Raw genomic sequence first — 22,041 nt, 5'->3', positions numbered from 1 at the left:
TACCCGAAACTTATTTCTAACCTATGAGTAACGTGTTTTGAACCTATGTGTAACGTATCTCCAACACATATTGACGTATGTAGACGTATTTGACGTCTTCCGGACGACCACAGAACTTACTGAACATGTTTCTAACTTACAGCTACCGTATAATGGCGTATTGGCAGCGTTTAGGGGAATTGGTATATAAAAATGGGCTTCACAGGAGGAACCCATCAGTGTTCCAGACTCTATGGTTTGTTTTTTTAATATCTTGCCAAAACGAAGTTTTTGCAAGATATGTTAGTCAGCTTGTATGTTTTTTTTTTTGTTTTTTTTTGTCTGTAATCACGTATAAAAAAATTCTGCAGAGCACAGTTATCATTGGAAATTTTTGTAACTTCGCATATCAGAGGCCTATAGAGGTCCCTTTCAGTGCAGAAAATTTTGAAGGTCAAGGTCAAAGGTCAAGGTCACTTTGTCGCAAATCAGGGGAGTCGACGAAACCCTTATTTTTTGAGTAATTTTGATCGGATTGTCTTCAAACTTCATGGGAATATAGTTCATGGTCTGGCGCTCAGTTGATTAATTTTTGGTGGCGATTGGCCTTGACCTTCATGGTTAGTGCCTCAGGTCAAACATATTTGACTCCAAGGTCAAATTTTCAAGTTTTAGGAACCATATCGTGTAGTACCTCAAATTGAACACCTCGATGAGTGCTTTCTAGATATGTCAAGCTTGAGACATTATTACGTCATTTGGTGACGTTATGAGGCAAAAGCATATTTTTCATGGTTACTCTGTAGAACGATTCTCATCAGAATCTCTCGAAGGCAGATATTCCTCAAGGAGTCGCTCCTGGTGGATAGCAGCTCTGTTCACCTCAGTGTGACCTTAAAGTTCACCTCAAACTTACAGTTTGTCGACGTGCTCGGCGTACTACGACGTATGCCGGCGTGCTTCAGCGTGCTCTTAACGTATACAAAACTTACCCATAACGTATTCGACGTGTGCCAGCGTATTCAGCAAATTTTTCATACGTTGGCATACGCTGGCTAAAACTTCAAGGTGTGACAGCGGCTTGACACTTCGATTTCTAATGCGGTTATGATTTGAATCGTCAAGCCGCAGCCTTTTAATAGGCTACGCCACGTGATCGTTGGCGATACGCTGCCGCGTGCTATGCATAAGTTAGACTATCGTTGGGCATAGGTTGTGAACGCCAACAACACGCTAAGCATTCGTTGGTATAAGTTATCTATAAGTTATCGAAACGTTCGGTGTACGTTACTAATACGTTATGCATCCGTCCAACTCGTTATGAATACGCCCAAAACTAAAAAAAAACATCAATAGTTCAGCGTACGCCAGCGTTTTACATACATTTTGATATGTTGCCATACGCTGGCTAAAACGTCAAAGTGTGACGGCCCTAAGTGGAGTACACAGCAGGCTCAGTTGCATAACTTTTTGACGGACCTCGTATAGTGATGCCTATTTAAACACGAAAAGCAAGTTTCTAGCTCTGCCTATTTAACCAAGAAAAGCAAGTTTATAGTTATGCCTTTTTCAAAAAGAAAAGCAAGTTTCTAGTGATGCCTATTTCAACAAGAAAGCAAGTTCATTGCTTTGCTTGTTTCAACAAGAAAAGCAAGTTTAGAGCTGTGCCTATTTAAACAAGAAAAGCAAATTGATAGCTATGCCTATTTTAACAAGTGAAGCAAGCAGTTTCCTTGTGGTGTGGTGTGCAGGTGAAGTTTTACTTGGATGTTATGAGAAAACGTGCATCACAGCGTGCTCGTACAACTGTACGGAACAGAAGGTACGTTTAACAGAGGTACCTGACATTCCAATTGGTGAATTTTTCACCCTTTTTCCCCTCTCCAAGTTGATCAATATTTTAAAAGTGTTTTTTCTCCATTAATAGCATCACTATCAGCTGGAACTGCTGAGGGGTTACTGACTGAATATACTCGTAATGCTGGGACCCAAAGTTTGAATTCCATCTACTTTACAATGTTGATTCGTCAACTATTTTTTAATGTCCTTGTGATTCGTATGAAAATATACTGACGTCTCTTCACATCCTTGTTGGCTTACAATAGGTGCATACTCTACCAAGAGCCTTCAATCACTGTGGAATTAAATCAATCACTTCAATCACTTCATATCATGCAGTCTTAAAGCTACTGTTACACAAAAATGTCACCAAGTTAGCTAAACCATTATGAAAGATGTTATTTACAATATAGATTCTGCATACCACTTGCATTTTTCTTATTGGACAGTACAATTGGCCATTTGACCCATTGTACCTCTGGCGGCGAAGGTGGACATAGGTTATGTTTTCACGCCTGTCTCTGTCTGTTAGCAGGATATCACAAAAGGTTAGGGACATATCTGGAGTAAATTTTGTGGACAGGTTGGGTGTATGACAAGGATGAATTCATTAGATTTGGGTGAATATCCGAATCCGATAATTTGTGATTCTTCACCAATTGAATGATATGGCCGAAACAAAAAGTTGTGGACGGATTATGACAAAATATGGTGAACCATAATGGCACTCGATGGAGTGCATGCCTCCACCAGGCTGAACACTACGTTTTGTATCCCACGAATAGGCCAAATCTGGAATCGCACCTGAACCAAAATCCAATTGGCTTGTTCTTGTCACCTAACCAAATCATCCACCTAGTTTTGTCATAACTCGTCCAAACTTTTTGAAATATAATACTATATATCGTTTTTGGCCCTCTCTCTCAATGGTGAAGAATCACTAAAAAATTTAAAACTTCTCGCATTCAGATCTGGATTGTCATCAAAATCTAATCGATTCTTCGTTGTCACACACCCAACCTATCCACCAAGTTTGGGCCAAATTCATCCACAACCTTTTGAGATATCGTGCTATATATTGTTTTTATCTCAATCACTGCAATGGTGAAGAATCGCCTTTAAAAAATTGTCGGATCCGTATCTAGATTCGGATCTTCACAAAAATCAAATAAATTCTTCCTTTTCACACTCACAACCTGCCCACTAAGTTTCATCCAAATCCGTCCACAACCTTTTGAGATATCATGCTATATATCCTTTTTGGCCCGATCTCTAAATGGTGAAGAATTACTTTTAGAATTCTAGTATCTGGATCTTCACCAAAATGGAATCATTTTGACAGTCACACACCCAAAAACTGTCCACCAAATTTCGTCCAAATCCGTCGAGTTTTTGAGATATCCTGCTCACAGACAGACAGATAGGGGTGAAGCCACAACCACTGTCCACCTTCTATGGTGGGAGTAATGAGTTTTTGTCGGTGACAATAATGAGCTGATTAGATTTTTGGTTAAGGTCCGGATGCAGATCTGGCCCATCAATGAGATACAAAATGTAAATTGTTCAGCCTGACAGAGGTATGCATGCTACCGAGTACTGTTCTCATTTGGTCATGCACTTAGCAATTTCAGCACAGGCAAGCTGCTTTTTTTCTCTGTACATCATATCCTATTCAGGTATGCAGCATTGCGTGCACTGGTGAACGAGGGCGACTACTTCAGTGAGCGGAACATGAGAGAGCGAGACCCGCTGCTTTTCCAGCAATATGTGGGACGCTTTCTCTCTGATGAGCAGCTTGCAGCAATAACCAGAAGTGGGCAAGATGGACAGCCGGCTTTCCTTTCAGACGTTCTACTGGACACCTACCAGGAGGTTGAGATCCGTCAGAGGCTGAAGCAGCAACAGGATGAGGAGAGCGGCATGATGGAAATGGAAGAAGAGGATGAAGAAGAAGAGGGCAATGGTCATGGAACTGAGGATTGTTTTAAAAAAGGTGAGCTTACTAGAAAATGTAGCATTGTACATGATGTGGTACAAGTGTTCCTGTGTCTCTTCACTTTAAATGATGTACATGATGTGCAACTAATATTTAGGGGAAACATAACGGTTGATTAATGCTCCAATGCTTATATCAGCTGGAGCGAACGATTGGCAGTTGCTTCATACAAATGAGACTATTAAAAATGTTCTCTGCCCTTTAAAAGCTACAATTTTCAAGTAAGATATGAACTTATTTTGTGCCAACTGTTTCAAACAGCATTTCTTGGAAACTTGCAGCATGGCTACTTTCCTATCAGGCTGTGTTTGCTCAGTTGTCTGAATGTAGTTGTCTGAGGTGGTGTTCACCACCACCTCTTATCATCCCCCATCCAAATCCTCGATCTTTTCTACCCCCGATAATCCACCCAAGCCCACCTCCTTCAAATTCCCTGCTTTCCTTCCTGAAAGTCCCTGTAATGTCCATCTTGTATTCCCCATGTTCCCTGTCCCATCCCTCTCCCTTCCACAGATCTCCTAATGTCTCTGTTCCCCACTGTTTTGTCCTTCCCACTCCCGCCCCTCTTGTCTCATGCCCCCCTTGCTGTGCGTTGTGTGTTGGCTCTCACACCAGCCTCGACAAGGTATACAAAATTATTTTTTTTTAATGTATACATTCAGTCATCAGTCTTTCATCTATTCTTCAGTGTGCAGGCAGGCTAAATGCTACTTTGTATTTCATATTGCATCACACACTTTTTTATGTACTAAGGCTAAATACTGCTTTGCTAATTCAAGATTGGTAATTGGTTTGGAAAACAATATTCTGATTCTGATGTGCCGTACTCTGTTATGGAGCATCGGGGCTGCCGAAGCAATTTCTTGACAAGGGTTTTACTGGGTGGTTTGCGAATGCCTTCCCATCAGTTGTTGGATCATGAATTTGGAAGTTATTCATGATGCAGGCATCGCGTTTTCCTTGGAAAGGACACTGTGGGGTATTTAACGTCCACCAACTAAAGCTGGCAGATGGCACACCCAGTTTAAAGTCCATCCGAGAGACGGCACACACATTGATGAATCATCCTGCATCTAAAAGAGTTTATCGCTGGGTCGGGATTCAAACTCGGGGAAGACAGCTTAGAGGTGAATGTGCATATCTCGAGGCTGTCCTGCTTGCTGTGGAGAACAATACAGTATCAATTATATTTATGATGAAGCAATAATTACAATTCAAAGACGTATGCTACAAGTTGTTGAAACTGTCTCTGGCAATAGAGCACTGAGGCTACTCTCTAGTCAAAACACTAGGCTTGAGGCCTTTTCTAAAGGAAATTTCTTGTTTGCTGTTAAAACTGCCTCATATACTCATTCAGCTCTTTAGACTGCTCCTTCATTCCAAAATACTAAGCCTCAGACTTCCTCCAAACTGGCAGGGAAACTTTTATAATAGTATTACAAGATCTTTAATGTCCACATTTGAGTGTAAACAAAAGGAGTGTAAGCCTCCTTTTGTTAGAATGGCTATGGATATTGAACCCACACCAGTGGAGTAAAGTACCAAGGCTTTAACCATTCGATCACCGAGCCACTAATTGCGCTAGGAACTAAGAAGCTGTTATCAGTTGGTTATGGGGTTTGGTGCTGCACCACGGTCAAATCCTCAGGTCAGGGGTTAAGAAAAAAGGTCAGGGGTTAAAAAAAAAATTAAGAAAAACGAAGGTCAAGATAAAGGTAAAGGTTGGGAGGAGAATCTTCTGTGGAGATAAACTTTGACATTCTAGTTTCTTCATCTCATCCATTTCTCTTCTGACATGTACTTCCTTTATCATCCACGTGTTTTTTTTTTTTCTTCCTTCATGATATCGAGTTGGCTGCATCCCGTATTTTTCTTGCCAGGTGTGCTCTGGGGGGAGATGGGTATGACTAGAAGGGCAACCTGCCACACACCAAGCACAGAGGAACTTGCCCTCTTGCATGAAGAGTTAGTCAGCCAGATGCACCAGCGCTTCCTTGATGGCAAAGATGAAGATTTTGACTACAGGTGCAGTCATGGCTTTTCTATTGGTGCCATATTTCTGCCAATCCTGAATTTATGCATGAAATAACTGTTGGAATTCTGCACTGAACACTGAGCAGCTCTTCTTCACAAATCTTTGAAGGTTACTTGTCAAGCAGTTTCATGTTGATGCAGATTGACTGTCAGGACATCTGGACATTATAGAGATGGAATGACTTTTGGCAATAGGGCATTGTATCCGTAATGTCTGTTTCCCCAGCACCGTCGACAATGGCAGCAGGTATGATAACCTGGACATTGAGGCTCAGGATGAGGAAGAGCGATACTTTGACAAGGAAGAGCCGGAGGATGTTGAAGACATGAGCAATGGAAGCTCCGGTGCAGATGAGGAACAGCATCTAGGAAATAGCTTCTGGAACTAGAAGCCTTAAAATGGACTCTCTTTGCAATTTTGACACTGGCATACAAAGGCAAGGCAACTTGCATTGTATGTTATCGTGCACTTTGTTCGGTGAAGCACTGTGTTTGTGTGCTGTTGCTAGTTTGTGAACAATGACAGGTTGTTTATCTGTCGAAAGCTGAATAATGTATTTGAAAATCAATGCCAGCTGAAGGAGGAAAGTTCACTGCAAACATTCATAAATCAGTGATGTCATCTGGGTTAAAAAAAGTGCTGATTTACCATGAAAGGTTATTCTTATTTTGGTCTAACAGTAATTTACCTTTTTAATGTGGTATTTAATGTTTTACCTGAAAATTTCAGTGCTAAAACTCGAGACAAAAGTTTGTTGATTCGAAAGGCAACCTCATGTTTGGACTATGTGGTATGTTCATCCAACAAGGTTCAGGTCCAACATTTCAGTCACTGATTTACCTCCAACAGGGAGCTGGTGAATATTGTTCTTGTTGAAGGCCAGTCGTTGTTGAAGGTCACTCTGTGACCCAAATGTTCATACCAAGCCTTGTCGGGAGACAAACTTTACTTGGTTGTGCTTGCTGCCATGCTGCATAGTTTGAACATGATGCATCTTCCAAACTACACTTGTTTCTCCCTTTTTCTTTTTTAAACACCTCCATGTCAAGTTCTGATATGCAGTGCTGACTTTTGGAAATAAGGCCAAGGATAGTTCATTTTGTAGCATGTACACCATTCAGCTATCTTGTGTGGGTTCTAACCCTTCTTTTTCTTTTTTTTTTTCATATGCAGCCATGCTTGCAGGTACCATAATTTGCTGAGGGCTCAGCTGTGCCGCTGATACAGTGCCCCCTGTAAGTTAGAACAAGAATTTGGAATTTCGCCAGGGTGGCGGTGATAGCTTGCCTACTATTTGCGAAGGACACCATGACATCTTTAACATCCCCCAGCTAATGCCAGCATATGGAATTCCAATTTTAATGTCCATCTGAGGGGGATGGCACACATTGATACCTCACCCTGCATGCAAAACACCAGATGACAGTTTATATAGCTTGGCCGAGATTGGAACCTAGGCTCAACAGCTCAGGTAATGAGCGAGGTTCAATCCCTTGTAGGGCCTCCTTCTTTAACGGCCACAATTATTCCCACGTTCTTCTGTTTTGGCTGGAGCAGGTTTTGGCCCAAATCTTTCACAAACGAGCTAGCCAGGCCTGACATTCGACTAAGGTTAGGGCAGGCATTTAATTTGTTAATGGTGCTGGTGATAGCTCGCATACTCTTCGCAAAGGACACCATGGGACCTTTGACATCCACCAACTAAAAATGGCAGACAGGACGCCAAGTTTAATGTTCATCCGAGGGAAGGCGCATCCTTTGAATCACCCTGCCTGTGCAACACCAAGATGACATTTATAGCTTGGTGGGGATTCGAACCCAGGCATGATTGATTAGAGACAAGTGTGTGTACCTCTGAGCCATCCTGTCAGCCCAATTTCTTGTCGGGTCAAACTCAAATTAAATTCTGCAGTTTGTGCAAAGAGGGAGCATCTTAGAGCATGTCACACTGTAGATGGAAATCGCTGACTCTCCTCTGTATTTTAGTTGTGCATGTTAAAGATACCAACATTTTGCAAAAGACTAGGTCGATGTATGCCAGTGTCCTTAACTCAATTTCCTGCTTCAAGTCAGGAAATATGTTGGCATGGATGTGCAAAATGGCCCTCTGCTTGGTCTTATTTATCTTCTGAGAAATGTTAATTGCTTTTCAAACAAAATGAATGCAAAAATCATTTGTACAGGAACATTGTTTATTTCATTATAGGAGTGTGACTGAGTTGTATACAGTGGATAATACCGCACAGTTGAGTTACATGCTGGACATTGTTCTAAAGTGAAGGCAGGAGTAGAAGCCCACCCTATTTGGGCCTCCATCATGAGGTGGCCATTTTCATTTCTGTTGTTCATCAAAAAACTGAGCAACATTAAAATTTAGAATAAAAAATATGCACAAGTAAATTGACTAACTGCTCTATAATAATATGTACAGCAGTTACGTGTCTTCCATTTGCTCCCGGCCAAGTAGCAACCAGTCATTGGTGCTTTTGTAAAATGGTGACAAAAGTAACTGCGCTGAAAATAATTACATTCTCAAATAACATAGCACCAGGCATTTTGATGAAACGGTATACCAGCAGTTTTTTGATTCATGTTAATTATAGTTCAGTGTATGTTAACGAAATACATTATAAATGTACCGTCCTCGGAAGCCATTACTCTGTCACCTTTTCCCGATTATAATGATGCAAACTTGTATGCGAGTTTAAGATCAAATTTTATCCAATGTTCAGCCTACCCCCATTTTGGGAAGAGCATAGTTGTCTTTATGGGCACAGCACACAGACAGGTATTGCATGATGTTTCATTGCTTTTATACGAGCCATGTATTAAAATGGATACAAATTAATCTCCCCCCCCCACCCCCTTTTCCCCTCCCCTGCCAAACCTTACAATTTTGATTTACCATACTTTTTACAGAGCATTGATGCTGCTGAAAGTTTATTGGCAAGGGTTATAGTGGGTAGTTTGCCATTGCCTTCCCAGCATTGTTTGTCCATGCTCTATCCTCTTAAATGCTGAACATCAAGCAAGGAAGCAGCACATACCATTCATAAAGTCTTTAGTATGACTCAGCTGGGGTTTGAAGCAACGACCTCCCAGACTCAGAGCGGATGCTCTAACCATTACCCCACCGGGTCTGGTTGCCCTTACAATACAAATGTAGTCTTTATTTTAGGAGTTTCAGTCGTACCTTCCCTAATGAGTAGACCACTGCTTTCAAGTACTGTGACCAAAATTACAAATCATTGGCCTGACTACCCATGGGAAAAACGACACCCAACAGTGTGTTAACTGCCAAGTGACTGCTTAGGCAACACAAACACTTAAAACAAGAATAGCCATGACTGGGATTTTTGGGTTTTTTTGGATCAGGATTCAGCATTGAAAGGGTGGAAGCACTCAGGTTCATTCGGAATTCTGTGATAATTATCGGTGTGCATGGTTTTAACAGATGTTATTTAAATGGGAACCTTTATTTGGACACGCAGGAGTAATAATGCAATTCCTGGAAGAAACACTGATTACAAAGGTTGAAGATTGTATGGAGGATAATTATGTAAATAGTAGTGGAGGAATTTCAATCAGTGTTGGGCAGGTGCCGAATTTTCTTGAGGACATCTAATGTTGTTTAGGAATGTAAGGTTATAATTTAAAAAAAGAAAATGCCCCTTTCACATCCCATTGAAATGTACTTTTGGCCGAATGGACAAACTTTTCAAAATTTCAACCACATTACCCTTCCCAATACAAAAACTTTATTGAATACAGTTTGAGTTCTGCTTGCAATTCCATGCTAAAAAATATCATATGCTGTTTGTGTATCAGCAGCTGCAGAGGCGAGGTATTAAAAATACTATCAAAATAAGGAAAATGCAAAACATTTTCAGTTTGTAAAACAAAAACGTGAGGAAACGAGTGAGAAGGAAGGATTTGGGGGGAAGGGGTTGCATTTCCAGAGGTTGGTCAAGGTTTCAAATTCCACTGCGTAAAATGGAGCCTGTTGGTGAAACAACGTGACCCTTAAATCAACGGCACTTAAAAGCCATCGAAAGTGCAATTTGAGAAACGATCTTCACTCCAAAGCCCCCACTGCAGAGGAGTTGTAAATTTTTAAAGTTAGTCTGGAGCTGTGTAAGTACACTTCCAAGTCACACTCTTGTTTGACGGTACGACCGAGAAGCTGTCCCTGAAGTCCCAGCAGTCGTCGATGTCTGCGTGTTGACAGACGTTTGCCGAGGCTCTGCACCGTGCCGTCCCGCTCCCAGGGAAGGAGGTTGTACCCGTCCCAGGGACGGTGTAGCTTCTTCGGCTGGTGAGGCTGGCAAGTGTTCAGAAAAGAGGTGTCCCTGTGAGAGGCTACTCTGCAATGCGGCTGGCATGAGCCACTCACGTGGCAGCAAGTTGCGCAGGAACGGGATGCAGGAGCTGACATGGGCAAGGCGGTTAACCCAGCGTGGGATCTCCCGACCGCACAGCACCTGAGGAATGAAAATGACAAGCCCAATGAAGTATCAACTTGTGTACAAGTTTAAAATTTAGAAAAACACAACAGTTACTTGTTTTATAGAGTAGATGCTCAAATAATTTGGACACCCACCAATTTGATTCCATAAATTATAATGGTACTACGCAGACCATTCTCACGAATTAAAATAGATCCATTTTTGTTGTTGGAGCGACAGCTTTTAGGGTATATCATGTTGTTTACTCATTGCGTACCGTATCATATGTGTGTGTAATAATTAAAGCCCGTGTCCATTCACTTATGCTACTTTGTACTGTACATTGGACTCTGCAAGTAGACCAAATATTTGCAATAACACTTTTCTTGTTGAACAAAGCCATCGTGCCATTGGAAAGATTAGAAGCACCCTCAGGGGACTGGCCAGGGGGGGTCATGCTATTATCTTTATGATTATTAATATCATAGCAGACTACCCACCCTAAAGGTGATCTCATTCCAAGCATGCAACATGTTCTTCTGACGCATTGCTTTATTTGGGTGGTGTATAGGCAACAGACCGCTGCCTCGATCACCCGCAAAAATAAATATAACCCAGGTTACATTTATGAAGGAAAGACATGCATACTGCTTGTGTGCATAAATAATACATCGTGGTTAGATAATTCCAATTGCACCCTCCGAAGGAAGAAAATGCTAAGATGGGTGAAATTTTTTTTTTAATTATCTTTCAAACCTTGATCGAATCAAATGAAACCTGCGCATGCACAACTTCAGGTTGGCCTCATTAATCCTCGAAAGTTTCAGCTTCCTTGGTCAAATTCTCTCGGAGGAGTGCATGAAACAACATACTTTCCCTCCATTAGAAATATATATATATATATATATATATATATATATATATATATATATATATATATATATATATATATATATATATATATATATTCGATGAAGCAATTTGGTAAAACATTACCATCTTGCTTCACTAAAAACTTGCACTGCACTAAAAACCATCGTACACACCACTGTAGCACACGACAACAAGACATATCAGTGTTTGAAGAAAACGATAATCTGACATCTTCTACATCTTTAATTAATGCTAACATGTTAGGTACTTGCATTGGTGACTCTGGGACACTGCATGAGTAAGTATTTGTTAAGTTTCTGGTTTTGGAGCACAGCATGGATACAAGCTTAACCTGTCTGTTGAGCAGAGAGCGAAAAAAAACAAAATTCTTCCTCTTCAAAATTTCCTCGAGACTAATGATCTGAACAGACATTTGAATTATCGAGAGTGTGCTGCAAAACAGTAACGATATGGGACTTGGGAATTTAATTGATGAAGAAAATGGTTTCAAGTCCATTCATCACAACTTGCAATGTGATTCGCCCAACCACGATGCTGAAATATGTCAAATTCATGAAAGCCGTAAACTATGGTTATTTATTCACAACTGGCGTTTCAGAGTAAATATGATGGAAGGGAATTTTTTGTAATTAATTTGGGGATACCTTGTAAGATGCCTCAAAATGCTCTTCTTCTTCTCTTTGTTTCACAGTGACAATTATTCCCATATTCTTGTGGAGTTGGCCAGGGGAAGTTTTTGTCCAAAGTTATTCAGGAACCAGCTGCCCAGGCCTAGTGCTCGATTAAGTATTTAGGGCAGGAATTTGGCCATGGTGCCAACTCTCCTACACTTTGAAAGACACTGTGAGATATTTAACGTTCACCAACTAATGCCAGCATATGGGATACCCAGCTTCACATCCAACCGTGGGACGGCACATACATTGATGAATCACCCTGCCTGTGAAACACCGGGATGACAGTTCATAGCTGGGCCGACATTCAAACCCAGGCTAGACAGTTTTGAGGTGATTGTACAAACCACTAGGTCTGGGCCATCCTGTCAACCTGCCTCAAAACGCTCGATTTAAACAAAGTAGTAAGGAATAGTCTACATAAGTTTGAGCAAGTAGGGGGGGGAGGCTTGTCTGCAAATGAAGAAAGGTAGGAGATAGAGAAGAAAAGGGAGGCAGGAAAGTTGGAGTCAAGGAGGGAGAAAACAAAAAGGTTGAAAGAAGACGGGAATAAAGGAGGATGAATGGAACATGCAGTTGAAAAGTGGTTAGGAAGATCCAAATTTCCATTTTTCAGTTTAGGTAGACCCAAAATCAAATCGATATATAAACTAAGCGAAGCTTGTGCAAGTCACCTACCAGCGCCATATCTAACAGCTTTGTCACGTTAAAAAAACATAATAATCGAAGTAGCTTATTTTGATTTGAAGCTCCTACTGTGTAACTACTCTGCTCAGGAAAATTTCACTGCAGGTACCTTCGTCACTAAACTGGATGTAGGTTATGTTTTCACGTCTACCTCTGTGAGCAGAATATCTCAAATTTGTGGACGGATTAATTGGAAATTTGGTGGACAGTTTGGGTGTGTGACAACAATGATATTACTAGATTTTGATGAAGATCCACATGCAGTACAGGAATTTTTAAGTGATTCTTCACTATTGAGAGATGGGGCCAAAAACGATATGTCGCGTGATGTCTCAAAAAAGTTGTGGACGGATCCAGACGAAACTTGGTGGGCAGGTTGGGTGTGTGATGGGGAATAATTGATTTGATTTTTGTGAAGATCAAAATCCAGATCCGGATCTGAGAATTTAAGTGATTCTTCTTCATTGAGGGAAGGGGCCAATAATTATGTATGTACTGTGTATCATATTTCCAAAAGTTGTAGATGAGTTATGAGAAAACTAGGTGGATGATTTGGATCGGTGCCAAGAAGAAGCCGATTAGATTTTGGTTCAGGTCCGAATCCAGATCCCGCATATTGGTGGGATACAGAACGTAAAGTATTCAACATGGTGGAGGTATGTGCTCCAGCTAGTGCTGTTCTAGTTCCTCATGTTTCAGTTACCCTTACCGAAGGAGAGGGTATTGCGTTTGGGCCCATTTGTTTGTCCGCACAGAACTTTCGTGTTTTTCTCCCCAACTGCATGTTGGATTGAGACAATTTTCACCAGAGGTGCAACTACTCAAGTAGAATGTTGTAATCATACATATAGCATCATATGTCACGTGGTGTGGCAGCCATGTTGCGAAAACGGGAAAACTTTGGACCTCTATCTCTGAAACCGCACCAAGGAAAAAAATTGAAACTTGCCACACGGCAAGTACTCATGGGGAATAAGTGTGATTTTTGTCATGACGTCAGAGGTGCCTTGGGGAACACAGACAATAGTTCTGTGGAAGGGGAGAGGGATGGGGCAGGGTACACAGGATAAACAAGATGGCACTACAGGGACTTTCACAAAGGAAAACAGGGAATTTGAAGGTGGGTTTGGGGTGGATTAACGAGGGTGGAGAAGATTAAGATTTTGGATGGGGAGAAGATATGAGATGGTGGTGAACAGCTGTTTTGAAGACCTGGAGGGAGGAGTGGGATGAAGAGAGTGTGAGAGTTTGTTCCAGAGGTGGGAAAAAAGAGGAATGAAAGAGTGAAGGTGAGCAGTAATTCTTGATTTTGGTGGTTTCACCAGAAGGGGTTTTTTGGCGAACCTTGAGCACCCTGCAGAAATATATGAGGGACAAATGATGGACAGAGCCAGGGGGGAGGAGGGGGGGATGGTGGTCAAGGCACCTTTTTTATGCAGTGTGATAATGTTTGCTGATTTCCAAGCAGATGGCAGGTGACCTTGAGCAAATGAGAGGGTGAATAGAACAGAGAGCGGGTGAGCAAGAGCAGCAGAGCAGGTTTTTAGAAAATGAGGGCTGATGCTGTCTGGACCATTTTCAGAATGTTTGGAAAATAAATTGTTGGGTTACAGGATCAGTCATCTCACAGCCACCGTTTAAAAATTCATAAAATATAAGAATCACCGATAACACAGGGACACAAAGGTAGATCTCCCAAAGAAAATAGACAACTTTTAGCAAAGAAAAGATAAGTATGTTCCGGTACCCCTGAGAGAGCTGCTGTGAAGTGGTTACAGTTCTTGTTAATGAGGTGATAGGCATTGCCCCGAAACTCCTTCCCCAGTTCCTCCACAATCTGGGCCACTTCATCCTCCAAAAAATCCGTGGTTCCCAGAGCGACCGCCTCCCTGCACACCCCATCATGGCATTGCACTTCATGTGGGGAAACACACCACACATTCTGAATCGACAGTAGCACAGGATCGCTCTGCCCTTGATTCAGAAGGTGGCTTTGACACATTCATCCAACAATGTAGCTTTCAAGACATATGCATGTAATGACCACCAGGGTTAAAGCCGCTGTCACACCTTGACGATTTAGCCAGCGTATGCCTACGTATGAAAAATTTGTCTAAAACGCTGGCACACGTCGAATACGGTATGGGTAAGTTTTGTATACGTTAAGAGCACGCTGAAGCACGCTGGCATACATCGTAGTACGCCGAGCTCGTCGACAAATTTTAACATGCTCAAAATTTTTTGACGTATGCCAACGTATGACTCACACGTTCCGCATACGCTGGCCATAAGTTGTAGGCACGTTGCGCGATCGTTGACACACGTCGACACACGTTACTTGTAAGTTACTCATAAGTCGAAACATGTCGAGGTAATGTTTAGCGTACCCGAAACTTATTTCTAACCTATGAGTAACGTTCTTTGAACCTATGAGTAACGTATCTCCAACGCACATTGACGTATGTAGATGTATTTGACGTCTTCCGGACGATCACAGAACTTACTGAACGTGTTTCTAACTTACAGCTACCGTATAATGGCATATTGGCAGCGTTTAGGGGAATTGGTATATAAAAATGGGCTTCACAGGAGGAACCCGTCAGTGTTCCAGACTCAATGGTTTGTTTGTTTGTTTTTTCTTCGGCATGACGATGATGTTGACACTTCGATTTGTAGTGCGGTTATAATATAATATAATTAAAAGGCTGCAGCTCAATGATTTAAATCATAACCGTCATGCCGAAGAAAAAAATAAAAATTAAAATTAAAAAAAAACATGGAGTCTGGAACACTGACGGGTTCCTCCTGTTTGAAACCCATTTTTATATACCAATTCCCCTAAACGCTGCCAATACGCCAATATACAGTAGCTGTAAGTTAAAAACACGTTCAGTAAGTTCTGTGGTCGTCCAGAAGACGTCAAATACGTCAATATGCATTGGAGATACGTTACTCATAGGTTCAAAGCACGTTACTCATAGGTTAGAAATAAGTTTCGGGTATGCTAAACATTACCTCGACGTGTTTCGACTTATAAGTAACTTACAAGTAACGTATGTCAACGATCGCATAACATGCCTACAACTTATGGCCAGCGTATGCGGAACGTGTGAGTCATACGCTGGCATACGTCGAAAAATTTTGAGCATGCTTAAAATTTGTCGACGTGCTCGGCGTACTACGACGTCTGCCAGCGTGCTTCAGCGTGCTCTTAACGTATACAAAACACCCATAACGTATTCGACATGTGCCAGCGTATTTGGCAAATTTTTCATACGTCGGCATACGCTGGCTAAAATGTCAAGGTGTGACAGGGCCTTGACACTTCGATGTCTAGTGCGGTTATGATTTGAATCGTCGAGCGGCAGCCTTTTAATAGGCTACGCCACGTGATCGTCGGCGATATGTTGCCGTGCTATGCATACGTTAGACTATCGTTGGGCATAGGTTGTGAACGCCAACAACACGCTAAGCATTCGTTGGTATAAGTTATCTATATGTTATCGAAACGTTCTGTGTACATTACTAATACGTTATGCATACGTCCAACTCGTTATGAATACGCCAAAAACTTAATAAAAAAAAACAAACAAACAAAAAAAGAAACATCAATAGTTCAGCGTACGTCAGCGTTTTACATACATTTTGATACGTTGCCATATGCTGGGTAAAACGTCAAGGTGTGACAGCGGCTTAAAGTAAGCACAGAATACATAACTGCACATGAAGTGGTCTTCATCAACTGAAATCCAACTTTCACACACCACGTCTCCTCAAGATAAAATTGATTGCAAGGAGCAAAACTGTTTTGGCTTTCCTAACTTTAATTTTCCTCTTTACCAAAATGAAATTAAGAAATAATTGCACAGCTTTGGACACAGCATTGACAGTTATTTTGGTCCAACACAAAGCAGTGTTACGATCGATTACACCATGCTCGAGTAACTATGTTAACAGGCATGAAAAAGGGTACCTGTTGACCCCTGAAAGCTGTGGTTTTATTATTTTTCTTGTTACAAACTTACATGTGTGTTTGTCACATGCCATTCATTTCATGAATATGACTTGTTTCAGAGTATAATTCAGATGTTTACCAAGAAATCCATGTTCCCCCTCAATCCCCTCCTTTACCTAAAATGGCCGCACAGCTGACACTGCACATGAAAAGGCTGAATGCCTAAACTCTGTGTTTGCTTCTAAATCTTGTGTCCCAAACCCATCGCTTTATGTACCCACCTTACCCAGTCGCACCCAGCTGTTCATGGACTCTGTGTCCTTTTCTCCTGACAAGGTGGAGATCTTGCTGTCAAACCTTGACTCTAATTAATTATGCAACCAGTCCAGACAGCATCAGCTCATATGTCTTAAAAACATGCTCTGCTGCTCTTGCTCACCCTCTCATTTGCTCAAGGTCATCTGCCTTCTGCTTGGAAATCAGCAAACAGTAACATTCTGCATAAAAAGGTGCAAAAACATATCCTTGCAACTACAGACCAATCAGCCTTCTCCCAATCATCAGCAAGGTTATGGAATCCATCATTGCTTCTGACATTAAATCTTTCCTCTTCTCCAATGGCCTGATTTTCGATCATCAACTTGGATTCAGACCAGGTCACTCTACCCTGGACTTGCTGCTCCTGCTCTCCCAACAATGGAGGGAGGTCCTCAATGCCAGACATGAGATCAGAGCCATATCCCGAGACATATTGTGTGCTTTCGATATGGTCTGGCATCCCACTCTGCTCACCAAACTCTCTTCCGATGGTATCTAAGGTGTCCTTAATGGAATTCTCTCATCCCCTCTTCCTGTCCAGGCTGGAGTTCCTCAACGCAGTGTTCTGGGCCCTGTTCTTTTTCTCGTTTTCATCAATGATCTCTCTGGAAAATCCTCTATCTCTTGCTGATGACTCCACCCTCTGCCGTACCATCTGTCATCCCTCAGACCGGCAAGCAGCAGCCTCTTCACTCTCTGCAGATCTGGATAAAATCACAAACTGGTCCAACGTGTGGACCATACCTTTCAATCCTGACAAATCTCACACTCTCACCATGTCTCTCCGAAAGTACCAACTGGAACACCCCCCCCCCCCCATTCCACTTTCTCAACAGTTCTCTGGAAGGAGTCCTTTCATTCAAACTTTTGGGCCTCACTATCTGCCATTATCTTTTCTGGGAAAGTCACATTTCCAACCTGTCCTCCAAAGCCATTCACCAATTGGGCATCCTCCGTTGTGCAATGTCCTTCCTTGGCACACCTGAGCTCCTGACCATGTACAAAGCTAACATCCACAACCTGATGGATTACAGCTTTCCCCTCTGGGTTGGTGCCCCTGCCTCTCACCTTCCTTAGCTTCACGCTGTTGAAGCCAAGGAATTTAAGATCATTGGTATCTCCCGCAATGAGGCTGAGTCTTTGGGTCTCTCACTCTCTCCCCGCAGGCAGGTCGCTTTCTGTCTTCTACCATCTCCTCTCCGGCCTCGCCCCCCCCCCCCCCATTCTGTCAGCTATCTGTCCCGCCCATATTTCCGCAGGGTGCTCAAAGTCTGCCAGCAACCCCTTTCGGGTTAAACTACCAAAATCAGGAATCACTGCTCACTTTCATTCCTCTTTTTCCCCGCCTTTGGAACAAACTCCCACACACTCTTCAATCCCACTCTTCCCTCCAGGTCTTCGAAATAGCTGTTCACCACCATCTCTTATCTTCCCCCATCCAAAACCATGATCTTTTCTACCCCCGTTAATCCACTCCAAATCCACCTGCTTCATATTCCCTGCTTTCCTTCCTGAAAGTCCCTGTCGTGTCCATCTTGTTTACCCCGTGTACCCCGTCCCATCCCTCTCCTTTCCTCAGATCTCCTTATGTGTCTGTTTCCCACTGTTTTATGATTCCCTCTCCCATCCCTCTTGTCTCCTGCTCCCCTTGTTATACGTTCTGTGTGTTAGCTTTTATACGAGCCTTGACATTGTATATATATAAATATTTTTTAAGTCGTACAATGTTATGGATCTTAATAAAATTGAGCATCAAAGTGTTATCAAATTTTTACACAAAGAAGGTTCGAGCTCCAAAGAAATCCATTAACACACAGTGGTAGTGTCCAGCAAAAGTGCGCTCTCATATTCCACAGTAGCCGAATGAGTGGCTGCCCCAGGCAAAAATAGCATTCCTTTCCTATAGTAATTCTCTGCAGACAACTGTAGTAGGACCTGTTACCAACTCCAGTATATGAGAGTACTACTCTCATATAATATAGTTCAAACTGTAGCATTTTTGCCTGGGGACATTAAGAGTGGACGTGAGTCCATTGAGGATGTTCTCAGGTCAGGAGGGCTGGCAGATGCAACTGACCCACACACAAGCTGTTTCTCAGCTTGGGACGAGGCATTAATCATTGGAAGATCACCACATCAAGGTCACCAAAATATCCAAAGAAAGAAAGACAAATGAAGAACATTTAGGAATGTCCATGGTCGCAGGAAGATTAGTCTCCCTAAACTGAAAACCTCATGATTGGCAGTAAAGGCCAGCATCATGTCATGAACTTCTCGAGCTATTGGACACAGACCCAGCAGACTTTTACACTCATCTGGTAAGAAATGACGATATGTGGCTTCACCACCGAGATCCTGAAACCACATTGAAATCCATGCATTGGAAGCACAAGCAATCAACACCACTTAAAAAAACTTCACACCAACACTCAGCTGGCGAGATCATTGCATCATTTTTCTGGGACTCCAAGGAAATCCTGCTCATTGGAAATATTCAATCACAGGGGAATATTACACCAGCCTCATACAACCGGGACATCAACTACATCGGGATGTTGACCAAAGGCATGCTCCTTATTCACGACAATGTGCTTCTGTACCGAAGGTTTGTACAGAAACGAGCCCATGTTGTGCAGACCACCATTCATGACTTATTTGAGTAGCTGGATAACCCTCTCTCCTCCCCACCCCCAATCCCCTGTACATCCCAGATCTTTGTGACATTTATCTGTTCTAACATAAAAATCCCACCAATGTAGCCGTAGATGACTTGGAACTGAATGAAGCAACCAAGACATGGCTGAAGGAGTAATCTAAAACTGTTTCACTTGCATAGACAGTTTGAAGGACAAGTGTGAGCAACTGCATTGAAGTCAAGGGGCACGATGTTGAAAGATAACAAAATATTAGCTACTTGGTCTTTCTTTGGAGTATCTCCTTCCCAGAACGTTTGTACCCCCATTATATATCGTAATTCACTGAACGTTCAACGACCATCATCAAATAGGGAACGCATATTACACACCCTGCAATAATTTATTACTCACGTAAAATTTACCGCATTGCTTGCATACATCTCCACAATGTCTCGATAATTGGAAAGCTTGAATTGAGCCAAAATTCCCATTAAGTTTTATTTAAGTCTTGTAAATTACAATCTCAGCAAATATTCTTCATTTTATTTCTGAAACATGTCAAAAATGATGGAAGCTCCTTCATAAGTACGAATATAAATTATTCATCTGCTTGCTTACGCTTACGAGCAACGACTTATGATATTTTAAAAATCAGTTACTTTTGACAATACCTTGCACTTGCAGGGTCACCACAAAACTGTTTAAATCATGTCACAACTACTACAGGATTTTGCTCACTTGAACTTGAAGGTCTCTCCAAGTTCGTGCACATCACCAGGAATGATTTCGAAGACGCCGCTAAAGGGATACGGATGCCCACCATAGGCAAACTCTGCAAGAAGGAATGACACAGCTGTCCCTTTATAAACTTACAACAGGTGTATAAATAAAGAAGCAAAAGATCACCACGAAGTGGAATGAGAATATTTCAATGCAATTTGTCAGCATTATTTTACTACACTTCACCAACACCTAAAATACACAAGTACAGAAGCCAGCTGAGCACAGAAATCACAGAAAAGGGAAAGACCATGATATACAAGATTCATCTCCAAATGACCACCAATTGTGAAACCTTTGCCCTCACCTCTGCCATACACTTGTATTCCAGAATGAAAGATCCCGATTCCAAGGGTTGATGTGTATTCATTCATCCAGTACTGCAGGGGGAATAAATTTAAAGAGTAAAAAGTTGATAATATCTACACAAGATACATGTTGAAAGAGACAGTATAGGATCTGCAATTTTTCATCCATAGTCTGCCTGAAGCAGTTAGCTCTGAAGGCCCTTAGTAAAGCTAGCTGGGTTTTACCCACAATCCCACATTAACATGGTAATTCTGAGACTAGTTATGTTTTCAGAAGCTTTGAATACAAATCCTTAATGCTACTACCTTCAGTTGGATTTAAACCCACAATATCTGGAATATATCTGTCCAGTTTCCTCACCACTTGGCCACTGTATTTGCGTCACTTGTCTTAATAATGGTATTAGTGTGGGGCATCGGTTCTGTTTATTGAAACTTTATGCTGGAATTGAACATAGTGATACTTCATCCAAAAAACTGAACATGTGATTTTTACAATGACCAAATACAGTATGTCACTTGATTACCCTATCAGCCACATGCTCACCAGATGACTCTTAATGGATTATGCAGGGATTTAACCAAGGATTATAGGTTTACTGGTGATATGCAACCTGTGTAAATGACAACTTCAACATTGCTTTTTGAATCATCATAAAATATTATGGCTGAATACAATTTCACCCTGTCATTTTGTGTTTCTTTATTGTGTGGCAGGGATGGCCGGATAGCCTCGAGGTATGCACACTCGCCTTTTGAATCTAGACCCAGCTATAAACTGTCATCGCAGGGGTTTCAAATTACTACTGCAACTAATACGACTACTACTAATTATTGAACAGTCCCAAATTATTCCTGCCTTGTAGGGTCAGCTGGGGGATGTTTTTGACACGTCTTTCACGAACCGAGTGACCAGGCATGTTGTTTGACTGAAGGTAGCAGGCAATTTTAATTTGTCCATGGTGCTGACGATAACTCGCATACTCTTCACGATCGACACCAAGGGATTAATGTCCACCAACGACCAGTGCTGGCAGACAAGTCTTCCGGCTTAATGTCCTTCAGATGGACGGCGCACACATTGATGAATCACCCTGCATGCGAAACACCAGGGTGAAAGTTTATAGCTGGGTTGAGATTGAAACCCAACCTCGACAGCTCAAAAGCAGGTGCGCATACATCTCGACTATCCTGCCAGTCCTAGGTGTGAAAATAAAAGTGACAAATATTAACATGATCAAATTCTCTTTCAGTAATTTTTATAGCAACATGAAAAATCTTCCAAAATGCAACAATACGAAACCATTCAGTCAGACCAAAAGTTGTGCAGACATGATTTGTTCTTTGTAGTTCATTTGTTTGTTTGTTTTCAGTCACCTGTTCAAAAATGGTCAAATTTGACTGAAAACAAAAAGTCTGCACTTACATGTTGAGATTTAAAAGCAGAATATGAACTTTCTTTGTACCGATGATGTGATAAAATTATAGCCAATTC

At 41.7% G+C, this 22,041-nt stretch overlaps 2 protein-coding genes across 7 annotated transcripts in view; one reads left to right on the top strand and one right to left on the bottom strand.

The window, feature by feature from the left end:
• The window catches only part of CCDC97 (coiled-coil domain containing 97), a 24,095-nt gene extending 17,239 nt beyond the window's left edge, over positions 1-6,856 (top strand). For all 4 annotated transcript variants that reach the window (XM_085869883.1, XM_085869886.1, XM_085869885.1 and 1 more), the window contains exons 3-6: positions 1,731-1,801; positions 3,495-3,811; positions 5,695-5,839; positions 6,075-6,856. In XM_085869883.1, the coding sequence (XP_085726009.1) occupies positions 1,731-1,801; positions 3,495-3,811; positions 5,695-5,839; positions 6,075-6,237 (696 nt within the window). In that variant the 3' untranslated portion in view covers positions 6,238-6,856. The remainder of the gene's footprint in view (positions 1-1,730; positions 1,802-3,494; positions 3,812-5,694; positions 5,840-6,074) is intronic.
• A 1,167-nt stretch (positions 6,857-8,023) lies between these two features.
• The window catches only part of DESI2 (desumoylating isopeptidase 2), a 30,460-nt gene continuing 16,442 nt past the window's right edge, over positions 8,024-22,041 (bottom strand). For all 3 annotated transcript variants that reach the window (XM_085869888.1, XM_085869889.1, XM_085869887.1), the window contains exons 2-5: positions 20,546-20,618; positions 20,197-20,290; positions 14,297-14,438; positions 8,024-10,330 (exon numbers count right to left, since the gene is read on the bottom strand). In XM_085869888.1, coding sequence (XP_085726014.1) covers positions 10,001-10,330; positions 14,297-14,438; positions 20,197-20,290; positions 20,546-20,618 — 639 coding nt within the window. In that variant the 3' untranslated portion in view covers positions 8,024-10,000. The remainder of the gene's footprint in view (positions 10,331-14,296; positions 14,439-20,196; positions 20,291-20,545; positions 20,619-22,041) is intronic.

This window comes from Eptatretus burgeri, chromosome 2, assembly GCF_056783735.1.
Source record: "Eptatretus burgeri isolate ZD-2024b chromosome 2, Ebu_testis_v1, whole genome shotgun sequence".
NCBI lineage: Eukaryota > Metazoa > Chordata > Myxini > Myxiniformes > Myxinidae > Eptatretus > Eptatretus burgeri.
The sequence above is the reverse complement of the archived record's forward strand: the minus strand, read 5'-3'. Positions and strand labels throughout refer to the sequence as shown.